This window comes from Bufo bufo, chromosome 11, assembly GCF_905171765.1.
Source record: "Bufo bufo chromosome 11, aBufBuf1.1, whole genome shotgun sequence".
NCBI classification, from domain to species: Eukaryota; Metazoa; Chordata; class Amphibia; order Anura; family Bufonidae; genus Bufo; species Bufo bufo.
In genome coordinates this window covers 83,676,070-83,697,448 of record NC_053399.1, presented here as the reverse complement: position 1 = coordinate 83,697,448, position 21,379 = coordinate 83,676,070, and the positions used below count along the sequence as shown (strand labels likewise).

Genomic DNA, 21,379 nt, shown 5'->3' with positions numbered 1-21,379 from the left:
TACGGCAATCAATTTCTGAGAAAATTCTGATCTTCTTTGATAAGCTACATAAACCCCTTCCCATTCGAAAAATTTGCCATTGATCCAATATGGTGGCTTTCAAGATGGTGGCCATGTTCCAGACATAGGCTTAAAGATAGGCCCCACTCACCCATTACTTGCTGGGGTATTTAGATATTTCATTTCATCTTTAGTTTCTGAAATAAAAAGGGTATACTGCGCCTTCCTGTGAAGTCTGGGATGTTTTGAGTGCTTGCCCATCCAGGTCAATTATTTCCATTGCTTTTGAATTGGGTGATTCAAGTTCCGGGTTTAAGCACCTATCCACGGTCATTTGGGGTGAGCCACCCTAACGCTTAGCATATTGCGACTTTTGACGTGTTGGGACCAGGTCTGCCAGTGGATCTCTGAAACTGGAAATTCCACTATAGGCGCACTTACTCTTTAGCAGGCAGCCATTATAGAGTGGTTTTTTTTTGTATCATTCCCGTGCAATTCTGCTTTTATGTCTTTCTATGTGTTTCTATAGATATACAGTATATGCCATGCATATTATCTGACACCTAGAAGTAAAGTCAGCAGATTTGTACCTATGACACTGGCTGACCTGTTACGTGTGCACTTGGCATCTGTGTTGGTCCCATATTCAGATGTACCCGCATTGCTGAGAAAAATGATGGTTGAATATATGCAAATTAGCCTCTAGGAGCAACGGGGGCGTTGCCATTACACCTAGAGGCTCAGCTCTCTCTGCAAGTGCCGCACCCTCTCCAGTTTGATTGACAGGGCTAGGCAGTATAAATGTGAACACAACTTATCCTAAAGTCAATCAAGGTGCATGAGATACAGCAGTTGCAGAGAGAGCTTAACCTTTAAGTGTAATGGTAACGCCCCCGTTGCTCCTAGAGGCTCATTTGCATATAATAAAACACTTTTCTCAGCAATGCGGGCACATATGAACATGGGACCAACACAGACGCCTTCAGCTGCAGAGCGCACATGTAACAGATCAGCCGGTGTCATAGGTACAAATCTGCTGACAGATGCCCTTTGAACAGACTATGGATGATATTGATGGCTCGGTATAACGTGGATTTATACAGTATTACATATCATTTTGCTTATTTGTGCCGTGAGCTGCTTTGGCTTAATATTATTGTTGCTTTGTACTTCTTTGCTATGTTACGAAATGTAATAAATTCCAAAAACCATACATAAAAGTGGCGCGAATGGTGACCCGCTGCAGCTAGTCACTGGCTGACAGTGATGGCCAGTTCGCTCGCGAACACATGCGGGCTACCATCTTAAATCACAAGTCCGGCGATGCACAGGTAAGTCCTTACCTGTGCCTGCGCCGCGAGCCGGTCTGACACAAATGCGGTCACCGGGAGCAGGCAGTTCCGAGAACAGCCCGATGAAGGCCACCGGAACTGCCTGCTCCCGCTGACCGCATTTGTTTCAGACCGGCTCGCGGCGCAGGCACAGGTAAGGACTTACCTGTGCATTGCCGGACTTGTGATTTAAGATGGTAGCCCGCATCTTTTCGCGGGCGAACACGGCGAACTGGCCATCACTGCTGGCTGACCGGTCATTTCCTGTGTCTGAATGACAGCATGAAGCAGGAGGGTGGCAGACCAGTCAACCCCTCTTTTTGTAAAATGTGGTCTTCATAAAGTTATAGTATAATATAAAAGTCATACATTTATAGTACAAGTATGACATTTCTTTTGCTATTCACTATGACAGGGATTATCAGCCTCCAGAACTCCAGCTGTGGTGAAACTACGACTCCCAGCATGCACAAAGCTGTTTTCAGACCTCTCATAGAGGTAAGTGGAACATGCTGGGAATTGTAGTTTCACAACAGCTGGGGGAGGTCCCTGACCCCTGCTCTATGGATTGGGAAGTGCTTATTACTGGGGCAGAACCTCTTTAAACAGAATCTGTCACCCTGATTCTGGACCAGTACTGCAGATCGAGACCATAAGAATCCTGTCACTTTAAGCCATGCAGTGACCTCACAGGGTTCCATGACATCACTGCAGTTTTATGACACGTGCTGACATCACAGTTAGACAGGAATCAGTGAAGACTTTTCTCTCCATGTGAGCGGACAGAATTCACCTGCTCTCCTGAACGACCGTCAAAATGATGAAGCTCCCAGGTATGACAAACTGGTTCCTGTAGATGTTTATCGGGTTCTTCTTCTCCATGAGTGGAGATAAATATCTACAAATGTAAAGAATCATTTTTACCTCTACAGAAGTGGGAAAACACGACGACCGTGAGGATCTCGGTGCCTTGATGTGGTCTCCTAATAAAGATCTAACAGAGGCCAAATGTAAGTGTCCCGCTCTGTAGTGTGCGTCCCCCGCTCTTCTATCTGGGGTCTTCACCTCAATATCTTATTTAGACGCCATTACAATAAATAAGTTGGTCACTTCTATATTACATAGGACGCGGCTTTCATGTCATAGAGGCCATAGACATAACCGATCTTCTGTCCTTGTTTTTCAGTGGATGAATACATAACGAGTGCCAAAGCGCTTTATGGCTATGATGAGGTGCAGGTAACGTATGGCCAGTCCTAGAGGTGTTCTTAGATGGAGCCAAATAGTAGGACATACCCTCCACAAAACTCCCTCACCTCCCCATGCTCCACTAATGACCCTCACATCCAGAAAGTCCAAGGCCCAAATTGCTCCATCCAAATCACTCATGCAGCATGGCCCAAATCCCCAATCTCAATGGGTTCCACACTTCTACTGATAATGATGTAGGAGATGTCCAGCAGATCTCTAGACTTCTTCCTGCTCTATGGAGATATCCTCGTTCTCCACTCACATCATCACTTCTCTTGTAGGCGCTCGGCTGGCTCCTGGTGCACGAGCACGACATGGAAGCAGCCCTGGCGGACATGCCAAACTTCACTCCTTCGGCTGAAGAGTGGACAGAGGAGGACAAGTCCTTGTTTGAGAAGGCTTTTGACATCCATGGAAAGTCCTTCAAAGATTTTCAGAAAATGGTAACTTCTGTGCAGAGGCCATTAATGATACATAAGGGTCTGTTAAAGCGCTAGATTACAATAAAGCTGCGGGTTAATGGGCGCCTGTCATGTAGGTGTTAATATCAGAGCGGTTGGCTGGTTTTGATGATGCTTTCTGTGTGTATAACAGTGCCTAGGATTTCCGATTACTTTATGACCACCATGCAGTGCCCCATTATTACAGAGCATTTATCAGATCCCCAGTACTACAGCCTCATTAAGCTTCATTTCTCAACTCTCTGGCTGCCCAGTGTCTTCATGCATTGGCTGTCACTCCTTTAAGACCGTGCCTCATCATTACACGTAACAGAAGATAGATGGGCTCTGTGAATGACGGGGCTTCCATCTGTTTTAGTAAATACTTGAACTACTCATTCCATTGCACTGTTCCTTTGTTACCCCTCCTGGAAATTTGGAATACATTGACTATTTCAGGGATGGCCAAACTGCGGCTCTCCAGCTGCTGTAGAACTACAACTCCCGCCATGCTGTAGGCTTATAGCTGTAGGCAGTGTGAGCATGCTGGGAGTTGTAGTTTTGCAACAGCTGGAGAGCCTCAGCTTGGCCATCCTTGGACTATTTGGTTACTATTCCTCTTGTCAAATGGATGTTTCACAATTTGTCCAATCACCCTGTTGACAATGGTAATGAAAAACTCTTAGTTGTCAATATGTATTAATATATTTCCACGAGGAATAACAGAGGAACAGCACAACACATGCTGGGAAGTACATGTATTTTGTAACACAGGCATGTCCGAAGTGCTGACTGGTCCTCTTTACATCCCCCTTGAAACCACCAATCAAAAGTAAAACCTCCCGATCCTGGGGCTGAGATCCTGAAACCTGCACCACCGGGCCCCTGAATAGGCTTCTTTTACCCCATCTGTCTCCATGCGCAGTCACTAATTTTCCACTTGCAGCTTCCTCATAAATCTTGCGGCAGCATTGTCAAATTCTACTACGACTGGAAGAAGACGTCTGGGAAGGGTCACCATGCCCGAAAGCGTAAGCACAGGTAAGTCACAGCTCTGGGGGGTTATGATTCATAACACAGCTCTGTAGAAGACATCTGGATTCATGTGGTGACCACCACCAATGAGGAGAATACAGTGGGGAGACAATTCCCCTATTAGTCCCATACATTTGGTAAATGTATCCTCCCTGGTTCTGCGGCACACAGACAGAAGTGATGACATTGTCTTCAGCTGCAGTTTATGCCCCAGGTCAGGTCACCTATGATGTTCTCCACATGGTGACTTCTTTCTCTGTACTCTTCTCTACCAGTGCTGCTCAGACGGATAACACCAGGTCTGACCCAATACCCACAGCGAGCCATCAGCATGCTGGGAAAAAGCGGAGGAAATGTGAGTGTTATTTACTGCGTCTTCCATATTCATTCAGGTTCTACATCTGTATGGACATCATAGAGGGGGTTCGGCTCTTGACCCCACTGTGAGCCAGAACACAGCAGCCGCTCGCACTCTGACAGGCTCGAACCCTCCATGTATTACATTGACTAGGATGAATGTCCACCATGTAATACTGGTGACCACTGCATGGGAAATCTTGTGGAGTGAAGCTGAGCAGATGTCCTACAGAGATCCTGCTTGTTACACAAGGGCTCTGGGACATGGGCACCAAAAGTGTCTTCTAGAAAGGGGTGGAGAAGAGGGAGGACTACAAGTGTGGCAGATACAGTCCTGATCAAAAGTTTAAGACCACTTGAAAAATGGCCAAAAATTATATTTTACATTGTTGGATCTTAACAAGGTTCCAAGTAGAGCTTCAACATGCAACAAGAAGAAATGAGAGGGAGACAAAACATTTTTTGAGCATTCAATTAATTGAAAATAACGATTAAACTGAAACAGGCTGTTTTTCAGCTGATCAAAAGTTTAGGACCACATGCCTTTAAAAGGCCAAATCTGTGCAAAGATGTGGATTCATTGTCATTTTCTGTCAGGTAGTCACACGTTGTGATGGCAAAGGCAAAAATACTCTCCCTATTTGAACGTGGTCGGGTTGTTGAACTGCATAAGCAGGGTCTCTCACAGCGCGCCATCGCTGCTGAGGTGGGACGCAGTAAGACAGTCATTTGGAATTTCTTAAATGATCCTGAGGGTTATGGAGCCGGAAGATCCAATTGGCTGTCCGTCAAGACACTGGAGATCCTCGACCCAAATTAAGGCCCTTACTGGTGCTGACTGCAGCCCCATAACCATCAGACGGCATCTGAGACTGAAGGGCTTCAAAAACGAAAAACTTTAAACTGCTCGTTTGGACTTTGCAAGAGAGCACCAAACATGGGACATTCAAAGGTTGAAAAAAGTTTTATTCTCTGATGAGAAAAAATGTAACCTTGATGGTCCTGATAGTTTCCAACATTACTGGCATGACAAGCAGACCCCACCTGAGATGTTTTCTACACGCCACAGTAGAGGGGGCGCCATAATGGTCTGGGGTGCTTTTTCCTTCAGTGGAACAATGGAGCTTCAGGAAGTGCAGGGGCGTCAAACGGACGCTGTCTATGTCCAGATGTTGCAGAGAGCATTCCTCATGACTGAGGGCCCTCGTCTGTGTGGTAACGACTGGGTTTTTCAACAGGACAACGCTACAGTACACAATGTCCGCAGGACAAGGGACTTCTTCCAGGAGAATAACATCACTCTTTTGGCCCGTCCTGCGTGTTCCCCTGATCTAAATCCAATTGAGAACCTTTGGGGATGGATGGCAAGGGAAGTTTACAAAAATGGACAACAGTTCCAAACAGTAGATGGCTTCGTGCGGCCGTCTTCACCACTTGGAGAAATGTTCCCACTCACTTCATGGAAACGCCTGCATCAAGCATGCCGAAACAAATTTTTGAAGTAAACAACAATAACGGCGGAGCTACTCATTACTGAGTTCATGTTTGGAAGTTGGATTTTTGTTTTGGGGGGGTTTAGTTTTTTTTTGGAGGTGTGGTCCTAAACTTTTGATCAGCTGTTTCAGTTTATTCGTTGTTTTCATTAAATTGAATGCTCAAAATTTTTTTGGTCTCACTCCCATTTCTTCTTGTTGCATGTTGAAGCTCTACTTGGAACCTTGTTAAGATCCAGCCATGCTAAATAGGATTTTTTTGCCATTTTTCAAGTGGTCTTAAACTTTTGATCAGGACTGTACCTGTAAATGTCTGCCAGAGGTTGACGTCATATTCTTGTGTTTTCAGTGAATCACCGTTAGAAGAACCTACTTGTTCTATGAAACAGGAAGAAAACGTACGAATCTGAACAACGACCAACATATTTCCGTCATTAGAAATATAATTGTAACTCCGTGTGAATGTGTACAATCCTTCAGTGTTCAGGGGCGTCTCCGTATAGAAACGTTTTATAGTAGTAGGAATTCGAGAGATTAACACCTTCCCAACCAGGCGATTTTCAGTTTATTTATTTTTTGTGTCTTTGTTTTTTACTCCCTGCCGTCTCGGAACGATAACTTTTTCCATTCACATAGCCGTATGAGGGCTTGTTTTTGAGGGACAAGTTGTACTTTCTAATGTCATTATTTAACCCCTTCCCGACCTGTCACGAGGGTGTCAAGAGCCACGCCTGACTCCGTTATACCCGGGGTCAGGAAGTCGCAGCGGGTGGCTGCGCGCTCTATGTAGAAAGATAGTGCTGTTTCTTTATGGTAGCTTTCTGGGTTTGCCTTGCAACCCTTTTTGGCTCAATCAGGGATCCGCTGCTCCTTCTCCTCAGCTGTTTCTTGTCCAGCAATCCCAACCTCCTTTATATTCCCATCTCCCACTTCTCTGGTTGCCAGATATAGAGCTTCCTGCCTGGACTTCTATACTGACCCACTGGAGCTGTGTAGCAGTGTTCCCTGGTTGTTGTTCCAGTACGTTACCCTCCGGATCCCTGTTGGGCCTTTGTGGTCTGCTGTTGTCGCCCACCTGGGATTAAATGTTTTTCTGTATTGTCTGTCCTCTCCTTGGTGTTTTCCGCTTAGTGCCAGTGGTGCGGACTAGTGATCCCACCGCTCCGTTCTCTACATAGGGCTCATCTTAGGGAAAGCCAGGGTTTAGGCACGTGATCAGCGTACGGGTGAGGAACCCATCTAGGGACGTCAGGGCAGTCAGGTGCCAGCCGCAAGGTGAGTCAGGGGTCACCACCTTTCCCTCTCCCTTGTACAGGGCCTTCCCATTTCCCTCCCTTTGCGTGACGCCGGTCATTACACGACCAGGCCGTAATAGTATGGTGCAGCGGGACGTGACTTACCGCCCACCCCCGGGCATAATCACTCGGGAACCGGGGTGCGATGGCTGCTCTGCCGAGCAGGCAGCCGTGTTAGCAAAGGGCTGTGGGAGGTATTTCCGCCCCCCTGCAGCCCCGATCGCTGCTATTGGCCTGATTCCACTGGCATGTGCATCGCTCATCCGGCTGCAGGGAGGGCAGGGGGTGTCATCTGGAACAAGTCAGCAACTGTCACCAGTGTTTTGGGTCCCCTGCCAGCGCTGCTTTTGGCTGGAACAACGCTCCAGCCAATGGCAGCGCTATAGCTGCTCAGGAAGAGGCAGAACTTGCCTGCATGCAGCCATTCTAGCTGGTGACTGCGTGCAGAGAGATTCTGTGCTGCTGTTGGCTTGCTGGGATTTGTGGTGCACCATCACTGCGATTTAACCCTTTCCTGCTGAAAGAACAAACAAAGAATAGCTGCACAGTTTTTTTTTCATTTGCAGCTGTTCCAGATCCCTAAACCACCCTCCGTCCCTGTCCCTTCACATATGCTCATTTTGCACTGCAAGTTTATTTTTTTTGCAGAAAATAATTTTTTTTTAGATGACCTTTTTTTCTGCAAAAGACTTTTTTTTGTGCAAGACTTTTTTCTAAATTGAAATTCACTGCAACTACAAGCCCCTTCACGTGAGAAAACACTACATACTCCCCTCACACTAAATAAAGTTTTACACATTTCACACATCACAACCCAATAAAATAAAAATGCCCCGTCCATCCCGAGTATACTCAGCTGAAGAGGCATATACGCCATTTCTGCCTCCGATACTGAGACTGCTAGCGAGGGAGAAGAGGATGTCACTTTCCTCTTCTCCCTCATCATCTTCATCCGCTGATGAGGGACCCTCTAGAAGGCGCCCCAGGGTAGCAGCGGAGGCAGCCCCCAGAGTGACCCCATATGGACCCCACCCCCTGACGATCATCAGCCTCAAATTCCAGAGTTTGTGGAAAAACTCTGGAATCCAAATTGACTGCACGGGCTTCACAGAAATAAATTTTTTCAAAATATTTTTCTGTGAAGATTTAGTAACTTTTATCGTGGCCCAAACAAATTTATACGCCCAGCAGTTTATTACCCAGAACCCTACATCGCCATTCGCAAGACCCCTTGGTTGGACCCCAGTTACAGCAGCAGAAATGAAAATCTTCTGGGGGCTTCTGCTGCATATGGGGCTTGTTAAAAAAACTGAAATTAGACAGTATTGGAGTGCGGATGTCTTGTACCACACTCCAATATTTAGTAATTCCATGGCCCGGAATAGATTTGAGTCGATTCTGAAGTTTTTGCATTACAACGATAATGCAGAGTGTCCGCCCCAAAATGACCCAACATTTGATCGGCTTTTTAAAATTAGGCCCGTCCTTGACCATTTCAGCACCAAGTTTGCTGAAGTGTACACCCCAAAACAAAATATCTGTATAGTTGAGTCCCTGGTACATTTCAAGGGGAGGGTAAGATTACGCTAGTACCTGCCCAGCAAGCGAGCAAGGTATGGCATAAAAATGTATAAACTCTGTGAGAGTAGCTCCGGGTACACCTATAAGTTTCGGGTTTATGAAGGGAAAGATTCTCGGATAGAACCCCCAGAATGCCCCCCCCCCCCATCCTAGGAGTTAGTGGGAAGATAGTGTGGAACTTACTGCACCCACTGCTGGATAAGGGTTACCATCTATATGTGAATAATTACTACACAAGTCTACCACTGTTCCAGTCACTGAGTTCCAGAGGTACTGTGGCGTGCGGCACAGTACGCAAAAATTAGAGAGGCCTCCCTAGATCCCTGGTAGGGCAACCACTTAGAAAAGGTGAAAGCAGGGCTCTACGCAATGAGAACATGCTGGTGGTTAAGGACAAGAGGGACGTCCTCGTACTGACCACTATTCACAGTAACACCAGCTCCACTGACGCTGTACATGGTACCACAACCACTGTCCCCAAACCAGACTGCATTCTAGACTACAACAGCCACATGGGCGGGGTTGATCTTTCAGATCAAGTTCTGAAGCCCTACAGTGCCACACGAAAAACAAAAGTGTGGTACAAAATTCTGGTCGTACACATTGTAAAGACGGCAATGTAAAATGCGTACGTGCTATATAAGTCTAGCGGACACACAGGAACATTTCTTCACTTTCAAGAAGTAGTGATCAAGGCCCTAATGCTTCCAAACCAAGCAGAAGAGGGTCCTAGTACTTCTGTAAGTCACACTGGCCGTGTTGTACCAGGACAACATTTCCCAGCTAAAGTCCCCCAGACAGCAAGAAAGGGAAGGACCCAAAAGAGATGCAGTGTGTTCAAAAAGGGGGTATTAGGAAGGACACCATTTACCACTGCGAAACCTGCCCTGAAAAACCTGTCCTGTGCATGAAGAAGTGTTTTAAAATCTACCACACATCCATGGAGCATCAATTTAATTTCATCCTTTATGCTTCCTGTAATATTTTCACTTTATATCTCTGATTTAGTCCACCTCGCTTGCATATCCATGTTCCAACAACCACTACATATTTTTTTCTGTGAGACAACCGTGCCCTTTACACCCCTTAAAATGTTCGTACAGGGGTGCACTTTCCAAAAAGGAATCACTTTTTGTTTGTTTTTTAATTTCTGGGGACCTCAGGAATTTTTTAAATGCGACATGGCAACTAAAATCCATGTCTGTTTAATAAATTCAAGTAAGGAATTTGCTAGCTGTAAGGAATCAGATAGTGTCTTCGAGAATATGAGTTCTCCAGAAAATGAAGACGATGAAGAAAAGAACATTAGCAAACCACGTCTACGTACATCAACCGTGGAGTCTAAGTATAAGAGCAAGAAACGTGACAAAGATTCCCTAGAGATTTCAAAATTCTCTATTCCTTACTGCCCCTTCAAGGTGCAGAAGACTTATATATGCACCGAATGTGGACGAAGCTGCATCTCCAGCTCTCACCTCATCATACATCAGAGGTCCCACACTGGAGAACGGCCTTTCTCTTGTAATGACTGTGGAAAAAGTTTTGCCCGAAAGTCTTCGCTGGTAATTCATGAGAGGATCCACACAGTAGAACGTCCATACACCTGCACACATTGTGGGAAGAGCTTCACTAGCAGTGCCACGCTCTCCACTCACATAAGAATCCATACTGGAGAGAGGCCATATGTCTGTTGGGAGTGTCGGAAAAGTTTTACCAGTAACTCTTCTCTCTTTATACATAACAGGACACACACAGGAGAAAGCCATACATCTGTGTGGAGTGCGGGAAGACTTTTTCATACACATCCGCTCTTGTCATACACAAGAGGTCTCACACGGGAGAGAAGCCATTCACCTGTGACGAGTGCGGAAAAAGTTTTGCTGACAACTCTCGACTAGAAAAACATAAGACTGCTCATACCGGAAATTGGGCGTTTATCTGTGCTGTGTGTGGTAAAGGTTTCACTTGCTACTCAAACCTCAATGTTCACCAGAGGTCACACACGGGGGAGAGGCCATACGCATGTAATACGTGCGATAAGAGGTTTGCTCTCAATAGGGATCTTGTCTGCCATCAGACAACCCACACCGGTGAAAGGCCCTATGCTTGCTCGGAGTGTGGCAAATGTTTCACTCGTAAGGCTCAGCTGACCACCCATGTCAGATCTGCTCACGTGTAAAATCAGTCAAGGTGGTTGAATTATCAAAATAGCAAAAAACTTTTCTACATGGTCAGCTATGGTGCCACATGATCTTCTAAAAAGCATTATCAGATAAGTCAGAAGTACAAGGCACGGTCTTCACAAAATGTGACCTAATTTGAGGTATCACAGCACATAAGACGTAAAGACCAGACGTTTTGTGAACTTTTCAGCTATTTTATGCCAGTTTGCACTAGTCATAAACTTTGTAATATCTCCAGAAAATATAAATTCAGAGTCTACAAGTCAGGGGGCATTGTTTGTGATTCTGAAAAAGTTCTTTTTTTTTTTTAGCATTTCTGGACACAGCAGCTTCCTTTCCCCTCTCTGTGTTGGAAGGGGGAAGGGTTAGCTACTGAAATGAGCCTGTCAGTCGCAACACAGAAAAGGAAATGGGAGCTCTCATATCCAGACTAAGACGGAAGTACTGGGTGAGTCAAAAGTCTCAGGACACCCTTTTATTTCAGAAACGAAAGGGAAAATGAAATATCTGAATACCCCAGTAAGTAATGGATGAGGGGGCCTATCTTTTAGGCTATGTCCGTAACATGGCTACCATATTGGATCAAGAGCAAATTTTTCCAATTGGAAGGGGTCATGTAGCATATAGAAGACCAGAATTTTCTCAGAAATCGATTGCCGCAATCAGATTTGCAATATCTCTTATCAACACAGAAAGTTCACAACATTTGAGCCTTCAGCTCTGTGTTCAGCACCACTAGGAACAACGCATTGGTGCAACAAAGCTGTGCATCATAGGAAACATTCCCAGTTGTCGTTGCAACTTTCTGTGTGGATAACGTTTGAACCACAAGATATTCCAAATCTGATTACGGCAATCAATTTCTGAGAAAATTCTGATCTTCTTTGATAAGCTACATAAACCCCTTCCCATCGGAAAACATAGGCTTAAAGATAGGCCCCACTCACCCATTACTTGCTGGGGTATTTAGATATTTCATTTCATCTTTAGTTTCTGAAATAAAAGGGTAGACTGCGCCTTCCTGTGAAGTCTGGGATGTTTTGAGTGCTTGCCCATCCAGGTCAATTATTTCCATTGCTTTTGAATTAGGTGATTCAAGTTCCGGGTTTAAGCACCTATCCACGGTCATTTGGGGTGAGCCACCCTAACGCTTAGCATATTGCGACTTTTGACTCACCCTGTAGACGTGTTGGGACCAGGTCTGCCAGTGGATCTCTGAAACTGGAAATTCCACTATAGGCGCACTTACTCTTTAGCAGGCAGCCATTATGGAGGTTTTTTTTGTATCATTCCCGTGCAATTCTGCTTTTATGTCTTTCTATGTGTTTCTATAGATATACAGTATATGCCATGTATATTATCTGACACCTAGAAGTAAAGTCAGCAGATTTGTACCTATGACACTGGCTGACCTGTTACGTGTGCACTTGGCATCTGTGTTGGTCCCATATTCATATGTACCCGCATGGCTGAGAAAAATGATGGTTGAATATATGCAAATTAGCCTCTAGGAGCAACGGGGGCGTTGCCATTACACCTAGAGGATCAGCTCTCTCTGCAAGTGCCGCACCCTCTCCAGTTTGATTGACAGGGCTAGGCAGTATAAATGTGAACACGACTTATCCTAAAGTCAACCAAGGTGCATGAGATACAGCAGTTGCAGAGAGAGCTTAACCTTTAAGTGCAATGGCAACGCCCCTGTTGCTCCTAGAGGCTCATTTGCATATAATAAAACATCACTTTTCTCAGCAATGCGGGCAAATTTGAACATGGGACCAACACAGATGCCTTCAGCTGCCAAGTGCACATGTAACAGGTCAGCCAGTGTCATAGGTACAAATCTGCTGACAGATGCCCTTTGAACAGACTATGGATGATATTGATGGCTCGGTATAACGTGGATTTATACAGTATTACATATCATTTTGCTTATTTGTGCCGTGAGCTGCTTTGGCTTAATATTATTGTTGCTTTGTACTTCTTTGCTATGTTACGAAATGTAATAAATTCCAAAAACCATACATAAAAGTGGCGCGAATGGTGACCCGCTGCAGCTAGTCACTGGCTGACAGTGATGGCCAGTTCGCCCGCGAACACATGCGGGCTGCCATCTTAAATCACAAGTCCGGCGATGCACAGGTAAGTCCTTACCTGTGCCTGCGCCGCGAGCCGGTCTGAAACAAATGCGGTCACCGGGAGCAGGCAGTTCCGAGAACAGCCCGATGAAGGCCACCGGAACTGCCTGCTCCCGCTGACCGCATTTGTTTCAGACCGGCTCGCAGCGCAGGCACAGGTAAGGACTTACCTGTGTATTGCCGGACTTGTGATTTAAGATGGTAGCCCGCATGTTTTCGCGGGTGAACACGGCGAACTGGCCATCACTGCTGGCTGACCGGTCATTTCCTGTGTCTGAATGACAGCATGAAGCAGGAGGGTGGCAGACCAGTCAACCCCTCTTTTTGTAAAATGTGGTCTTCATAAAGTTATAGTATAATATAAAAGTCATACATTTATAGTACAAGTATGACATTTCTTTTGCTATTCACTATGACAGGGATTATCAGCCTCCAGAACTCCAGCTGTGGTGAAACTACGACTCCCAGCATGCACAAAGCTGTTTTCAGAACTCTCATAGAGGTAAGTGGAACATGCTGGGAATTGTAGTTTCACAACAGCTGGGGGAGGTTCCTGACCCCTGCTCTATGTATTGGGAAGTGCTTCTTACTGGGGCAGAACCTCTTTAAACAGAATCTGTCACCCTCATTCTGGACCAGTACTGCAGATCGAGACCATAAGAATCCTGTCACTTTAAGCCATGCAGTGACCTCACAGAGTTCCATGACATCACTGCAGTTTTATGACACGTGCTAACATCACAGTTAGACAGGAATCAGTGAAGACTTTTCTCTCCATGTGAGCGGACAGAATTCACCTGCTCTCCTGAACGACCGTCAAAATGATGAAGCTCCCAGGTATGACAAACTGGTTCCTGTAGATGTTTATCGGGTTCTTCTTCTCCATGAGTGGAGATAAATATCTACAAATGTAAAGAATCATTTTTACCTCTACAGAAGTGGGAAAACACGACGACCGTGAGGATCTCGGTGCCTTGATGTGGTCTCCTAATAAAGATCTAACAGAGGCCAAATGTAAGTGTCCCGCTCTGTAGTGTGCGTCCCCCGCTCTTCTATCTGGGGTCTTCACCTCAATATCTTATTTAGACGCCATTACAATAAATAAGTTGGTCACTTCTATATTACATAGGACGCGGCTTTCATGTCATAGAGGCCATAGACATAACCGATCTTCTGTCCTTGTTTTTCAGTGGATGAATACATAACGAGTGCCAAAGCGCTTTATGGCTATGATGAGGTGCAGGTAACGTATGGCCAGTCCTAGAGGTGTTCTTAGATGGAGCCAAATAGTAGGACATACCCTCCACAACACTCCCTCACCTCCCCATGCTCCACTAATGACCCTCACATCCAGAAAGTCCAAGGCCCAAATTGCTCCATCCAAATTACTCATGCAGCATGGCCCAAATCCCCAATCTCAATGGGTTCCACACTTCTACTGATAATGATGTAGGAGATGTCCAGCAGATCTCTAGACTTCTTCCTGCTCTATGGAGATATCCTCGTTCTCCACTCACATCATCACTTCTCTTGTAGGCGCTCGGCTGGCTCCTGGTGCACGAGCACGACATGGAGGCAGCCCTGGCGGACATGCCAAACTTCACTCCTTCGGCTGAAGAGTGGACAGAGGAGGACAAGTCCTTGTTTGATAAGGCTTTTGACATCCATGGAAAGTCCTTCAAAGATTTTCAGAAAATGGTAACTTCTGTGCAGAGGCCATTAATGATACATAAGGGTCTGTTAAAGCGCTAGATTACAATAAAGCTGCGGGTTAATGGGCGCCTGTCATGTAGGTGTTAATATCAGAGCGGTTGGCTGGTTTTGATGATGCTTTCTGTGTGTATAACAGTGCCTAGGATTTCCGATTACTTTATGACCACCATGCAGTGCCCCATTATTACAGAGCATTTATCAGATCCCCAGGACTACAGCCTCATTAAGCTTCATTTCTCAACTCTCTGGCTGCCCAGTGTCTTCATGCATTGGCTGTCACTCCTTTAAGACCGTGCCTCATCATTACACGTAACAGAAGATAGATGGGCTCTGTGAATGACGGGGCTTCCATCTGTTTTAGTAAATACTTGAACTACTCATTCCATTGCACTGTTCCTTTGTTACCCCTCCTGGAAATTTGGAATACATTGACTATTTCAGGGATGGCCAAACTGCGGCTCTCCAGCTGCTGTAGAACTACAACTCCCGCCATGCTGTAGGCTTATAGCTGTAGGCAGTGTGAGCATGCTGGGAGTTGTAGTTTTGCAACAGCTGGAGAGCCTCAGCTTGGCCATCCTTGGACTATTTGGTTACTATTCCTCTTGTCAAATGGATGTTTCACAATTTGTCCAATAACCCTGTTGACAATGGTAATGAAAAACTCTTAGTTGTCAATATGTATTAATATATTTCCACGAGGAATAACAGAGGAACAGCACAACACATGCTGGGAAGTACATGTATTTTGTAACACAGCCATGTCCGAAGTGCTGACTGGTCCTCTTTACATCCCCCTTGAAACCACCAATCAAAAGTAAAACCTCCCGATCTTGGGGCTGAGATCCTGAAACCTGCACCACCGGGCCCCTGAATAGGCTTCTTTTACCCCATCTGTCTTCATGCGCAGTCACTAATTTTCCACTTGCAGCTTCCTCAGAAATCTTGTGGCAGCATTGTCAAATTCTACTACGACTGGAAGAAGACGTCTGGGAAGGGTCACCATGCCCGAAAGCGTAAGCACAGGTAAGTCACAGCTCTGGGGGGTTATGATTCATAACACAGCTCTGTAGAAGACATTTGGATTCATGTGGTGACCACCACCAATGAGGAGAATACAGTGGGGAGACAATTCCCCTATTAGTCCCATACATTTGGTAAATGTATCCTCCCTGGTTCTGCGGCACACAGACAGAAGTGATGACATTGTCTTCAGCTGCAGTTTATGCCCCAGGTCAGGTCGCCTATGATGTTCTCCACATGGTGACTTCTTTCTCTGTCCTCTTCTCTACCAGTGCTGCTCAGACGGATAACACCAAGTGTGACCCAACACCCACAGCGAGCCATCAGCATGCTGGGAAAAAGCGGAGGAAATGTGAGTGTTATTTACTGCGTCCTCCATATTCATTCAGGTTCTACATCTGTATGGACATCATAGAGGGGGTTCGGCTCTTGACCCCACTGTGAGCCAGAACACAGCAGCCGCTCACACTCTGACAGGCTCAAACCCTCCATGTATTACATTGACTAGGATGAATGTCCACCATGTAATACTGGTGACCACTGCATGGGAAATCTTGTGGAGTGAAGCTGAGCAGATGTCCTACAGAGATCCTGCTTGTTACACAAGGGCTCTGGGACATGGGCACCAAAAGTGTCTTCTAGAAAGGGGTGGAGAAGAGGGAGGACTACAAGTGTGGCAGATACAGTCCTGATCAAAAGTTTAAGACCACTTGAAAAATGGCTAAAAATTATATTTTACATTGTTGGATCTTAACAAGGTTCCAAGTAGAGCTTCAACATGCAACAAGAAGAAATGAGAGTGAGACAAAACATTTTTTGAGCATTCAATTAATTGAAAATAACGATTAAACTGAAACAGGCTGTTTTTCAGCTGATCAAAAGTTTAGGACCACATGCCTTTAAAAGGCCAAATCTGTGCAAAGATGTGGATTCATTGTCATTTTCTGTCAGGTAGTCACACGTTGTGATGGCAAAGGCAAAAAAACTCTCCCTTTTTGAACGTTGTCGGGTTGTTGAACTGCATAAGCAGGGTCTCTCACAGCGCGCCATCGCTGCTGAGGTGGGACGCAGTAAGACAGTCATTTGGAATTTCTTAAATGATCCTGAGGGTTATGGAGCCGGAAGATCCAATTGGCTGTCCATCAAGATACTGGAGATCCTCGACCCAAATGAAGGCCCTTACTGGTGCTGACTGCAGCCCCATAACCATCAGACGGCATCTGAGACTGAAGGGCTTCAAAAACAAAAAACGTTAAACTGCTCGTTTGGACTTTGCAAGAGAGCACCAAACATGGGACATTCAAAGGTGGAAGAAAGTTTTATTCTCTGATGAGAAAAAATGTAACCTTGATGGTCCTGATGGTTTCAAACGTTACTGGCATGACAAGCAGACCCCACCTGAGATGTTTTCTACACGCCACAGTGGAGGGGGCGCCATAATGGTCTGGGGTGCTTTTTCCTTCAGTGGAACAATGGAGCTTCAGGAAGTGCAGGGGCGTCAAACGGCCGCTGGCCATGTCCAGATGTTGCAGAGAGCATTCCTCATGACTGAGGGCCCTCGTCTGTGTGGTAAAGACTGGGCTTTTCAACAGGACAATGCAACAGTACACAATGCCCGCAGGACAAGGGACTTCTTCCAGGAGAATAACATCACTCTTTTGGCCCATGCTGCGTGTTCCCCTGATCTAAATCCAATTGAGAACCTTTGGGGATGGATGGCAAGGGAAGTTTACAAAAATGGACAACAGTTCAAAACAGTAGATGGCCTTCGTGCGGCCGTCTTCACCACTTGGAGAAATGTTCCCACTCACCTCATGGAAACGCCTGCATCAAGCATGCCGAAACAAATTTTTGAAGTAAACAATAACGGCGGAGCTACTCATTACTGAGTTCATGTTTGGAAGTTGGATTTCTGTTTTGGGGGGGTTTAGTTTCTTTTTGGAGGTGTGGTCCTAAACTTTTGATCACTGAAAAACAGCCTGTTTCAGTTTATTCGTTGTTTTCATTAAATTGAATGCTCAAAAAATGTTTTGTCTCACTCCCATTTCTTCTTGTTGCATGTTGAAGCTCTACTTGGAACCTTGTTAAGATCCAGCCATGCTAAATGTAATTTTCTTCCATTTTTCAAGTGGTCTTAAACTTTTGATCAGGACTGTACCTGTAAATGTCTGCCAGAGGTTGACGTCATCTTCTTGTGTTTTCAGTGAACCATCGTTAGAAGAACCTACTTGTTCTATAAAACAGGAAGAAAACGTACGAATCTGAACAACGACCAACATATTTCCGTCATTAGAAATATAATTGTAACTCCGTGTGAATGTGTACAATCCTTCAGTGTTCAGGGGCGTCTCCGTATAGAAACGTTTTATAGTAGTAGGAATTCGAGAGATTAACACCTTCCCAACCAGGCGATTTTCAATTATTTTTTTTTTTGCGTCTTTGTTTTTTACTCCCTGCCGTCTCGGAACGATAACTTTTTCCATTCACATAGCCGTATGAGGGCTTGTTTTTGAGGGACAAGTTGTACTTTCTAATGGCATTATTTAACCCCTTCCCGACCAGCACCGTAATAGTATGGCGCAGCGGGACGTGACTTACCGCCCACCCCCGGGCATAATCGCTTGGGAACCGGGGTGCGATGGCTGCTCTGCCGAGCAGGCAGCCGTGTTACCTAAGGGCTGCGGGAGGTATTTCCGCCCCCCTGCAGCCTCAATCGCTGCTATTGGCCTGATTCCACAGGCATGCGCATCGCAGGGGGTGTCATCTGGAACAAGTCAGCAACTGTCACCAGTGTTTTGGGTCCCCTGCCAGCGCTGCTTTTGGCTGGAACAACGCTCCAGCCAATGGCAGCGCTATAGCTGCTCAGGAAGAGGCAGAACTTGCCTGCATGCAGCCATTCTAGCTGGTGACTGCGTGCAGAGAGGTTCTGTGTCTTTCTGTGCTGCTGTTGGCTTGCTGGGACTTGTGGTGCACCACCACTGCGATTTAACCCTTTCCTGCTGAAAGAACAAACAAAGAATAGCTGCACAGTTTTCTTTTCATTTGCAGCTGTTCCAGATCCCTAAACCACCCTCCGTCCCTGTCCCTTCGCGTCTGCTCATTTTGCACTGCAAGTTTTTTTTTTGTTGCAGAAAATACATTTTTTTAGAAGACCTTTTTTTGTGCAAGACTTTTTTTCTAAATTTAAATTCACTGCAATTACAAGCCCCTTCACGTGTGAAAACACTACATACTCACCTCACACTAAATAAAGTTTTACACATTTCACACATCACAACCCAATAAAATAAAAATGCCCCGTCCATCCCGAGTATACTCAGCTGAAGAGGCATATACGCCATTTCTGCCTTCGATACTGAGACTGCTAGCGAGGGAGAAGAGGATGTCACTTTCCTCTTCTCCCTCATCATCTTCATCCGCTGATGAGGGACCCTCTAGAGTAGCAGCGGAGCCAGCCCCCAGAGTGACCCCATATGGACCCCACCCCCTGACGATCATCAGGCTCAAATTCCAGAGTTTGTGGAAAAACTCTGGAATCCAAATTGATTGCACGGGCTTCACAGAAATATATTTTTTCAAAATCTTTTTCAGTGAAGATTTAGTAACTTTTATCGTGGCCCAAACAAATTTATACGCCAAGCAGTTTATTACCCAGAACCCTACATCGCCATTCCCAAGACCCCTTGGTTGGACCCCAGTTACAGCAGCAGAAATGAAAATCTTCTGGGGGCTTCTGCTGCATATGGGGCTTGTTAAAAAAAACTGAAATTAGACAGTATTGGAGTGCGGATGTCTTGTACCACACTACAATATTTAGTAATTCCATGGCCCGGAATAGATTTGAGTCGATTCTAAAGTTTTTGCGTTACAGCGATAATGCAGAGTGTCCGCCCCAAAATGACCCAATATTTGATCGGCTTTTTAAAATTAGGCCCGTCCTTGACCATTTCAGCACCAAGTTTGCTGAAGTGTACACCCCAAAACAAAATATCTGTATAGTTGAGTCCCTGGTACATTTCAAGGGGAGGGTAAGATTCCGCCAGTACCTGCCCAGCAAGCGAGCAAGGTATGGCATAAAAATGTATAAACTCTGTGAGAGTAGCTCCAGGTACACCTAAGTTTCGGGTTTATGAAGGGAAAGATTCTCAGATAGAACCCCCAGAATGCCCCCCCGCCCCATCCTAGGAGTTAGTGGGAAGATTGTGTGGGACTTACTACACCCACTGCTGGATAAGGGTTACCACCTCTATGTGGATAACTACTATACCAACATACCTCTATTCATGTCCCTAACTTCCAGAGGTACTGTGGCATGCGGCACAGTACGCAAAAATTAGAGAGGCCTCCCTAGATCCCTGGTAGGACAACCACTTAGAAAGGGTGAAAGCAGGACTCTACGCAATGAGAACATGCTGGTGGTTAAGGACAAGAGGGACGTCCTCGTACTGACCACTATTCACAGTAACACCAGCTCCACTGCCGCTGTACATGGTACCACAACCACTGTCCCCAAACCAGACTGCATTCTGGACTACAACAGCCACATGGGCATGGTTGATCTTTCAGATCAAGTTCTGAAGCCCTACAGTGCCACACGAAATACAAAATATATATAATATATATAAGTCTAGCGGACACAGGAACATTTCTTCACTTTCAAGAAGTAGTGATCAAGGCCCTAATGCTTCCAAACCAAGCAGAAGAGGGTCCTAGTACTTCTGTAAGTCACAGTGGCCGTGTTGTACCAGGACAACATTTCCCAGCTAAAGTCCCCCCAGACAGCAAGAAAGGGAAGGACCCAAAAGAGATGCAGTGTGTTCAAAAAGGGGGTATTAGGAAGGACACCATTTACCACTGCGAAACCTGCCCTGAAAAACCTGTCCTGTGCATGAAGAAGTGTTTTAAAATCTACCACACATCCATGGAGCATTAATTTAATTTCATCCTTTATGCTTCCTGTAATATTTCCACTTTATATCTCTGATTTAGTCCACCTCGCTTGCATATCCATGTTCCAACAGCTACTACATATTTTTTTCTGTGAGACAACCGTGCCCTTTACACCCCTTAAAATGTTCGTACAGGGGTGCACTTTCCAAAAAGGAATCATTTTTTAAATGCGACATGGCAGCTAAAATCCATGTCTGTTTAATCAGGCCTGCAAAATTCAGTTTTTGCACTTTGCCTCTAGAGACCTGCTGTGCGCCCATACAGCAGGCTACAAGCACATATGGGGTGTTTTCAAAAAGGGGAGAAAATGGGGAACATATACTGGGGTGCATTTTCTCCTTTAACCCCTTGTGAAAGTGAAAAATTGGGGTCTGCTAGTAATTTTTCATTTTTTCAAATGTGTGCTTTGAAATCCCTTCTCTACTATTTCTGCCTTCTGTGAGACACCTGTTTGCTGAAAAGTACCCTTTCCACCACTTAAAATGTTCGTACGGGGGGGCTCTTTCCAAAATGGGGTCACTTCTTGGGGTTTTTTATTTCTGGGGACCTCAGGAAATGTATTTAATGCGACATGGCAGCTAAAATCCATGTCTGT

General features: G+C 45.5%; 2 protein-coding genes across 2 annotated transcripts; both read left to right on the top strand.

The window, feature by feature from the left end:
• Window positions 1-2,148: 2,148 nt before the first annotated feature.
• On the top strand, window positions 2,149-6,270 carry LOC120981475 (REST corepressor 1-like). The gene is made up of 7 exons (XM_040411016.1): window positions 2,149-2,164; window positions 2,264-2,341; window positions 2,518-2,570; window positions 2,864-3,025; window positions 3,969-4,063; window positions 4,333-4,412; window positions 6,257-6,270. The coding sequence occupies exons 1-7, from the start codon at window positions 2,149-2,151 to the stop codon at window positions 6,268-6,270; spliced, it is 498 nt and encodes a 165-aa protein (XP_040266950.1).
• Window positions 6,271-14,017: 7,747 nt separating this feature from the next.
• Window positions 14,018-14,853, top strand: LOC120981474 (REST corepressor 1-like). Its single transcript, XM_040411015.1, has 3 exons — window positions 14,018-14,115; window positions 14,292-14,344; window positions 14,638-14,853. The coding sequence occupies exons 1-3, from the start codon at window positions 14,079-14,081 to the stop codon at window positions 14,851-14,853; spliced, it is 306 nt and encodes a 101-aa protein (XP_040266949.1). The 5' UTR covers window positions 14,018-14,078.
• Window positions 14,854-21,379: the final 6,526 nt, after the last annotated feature.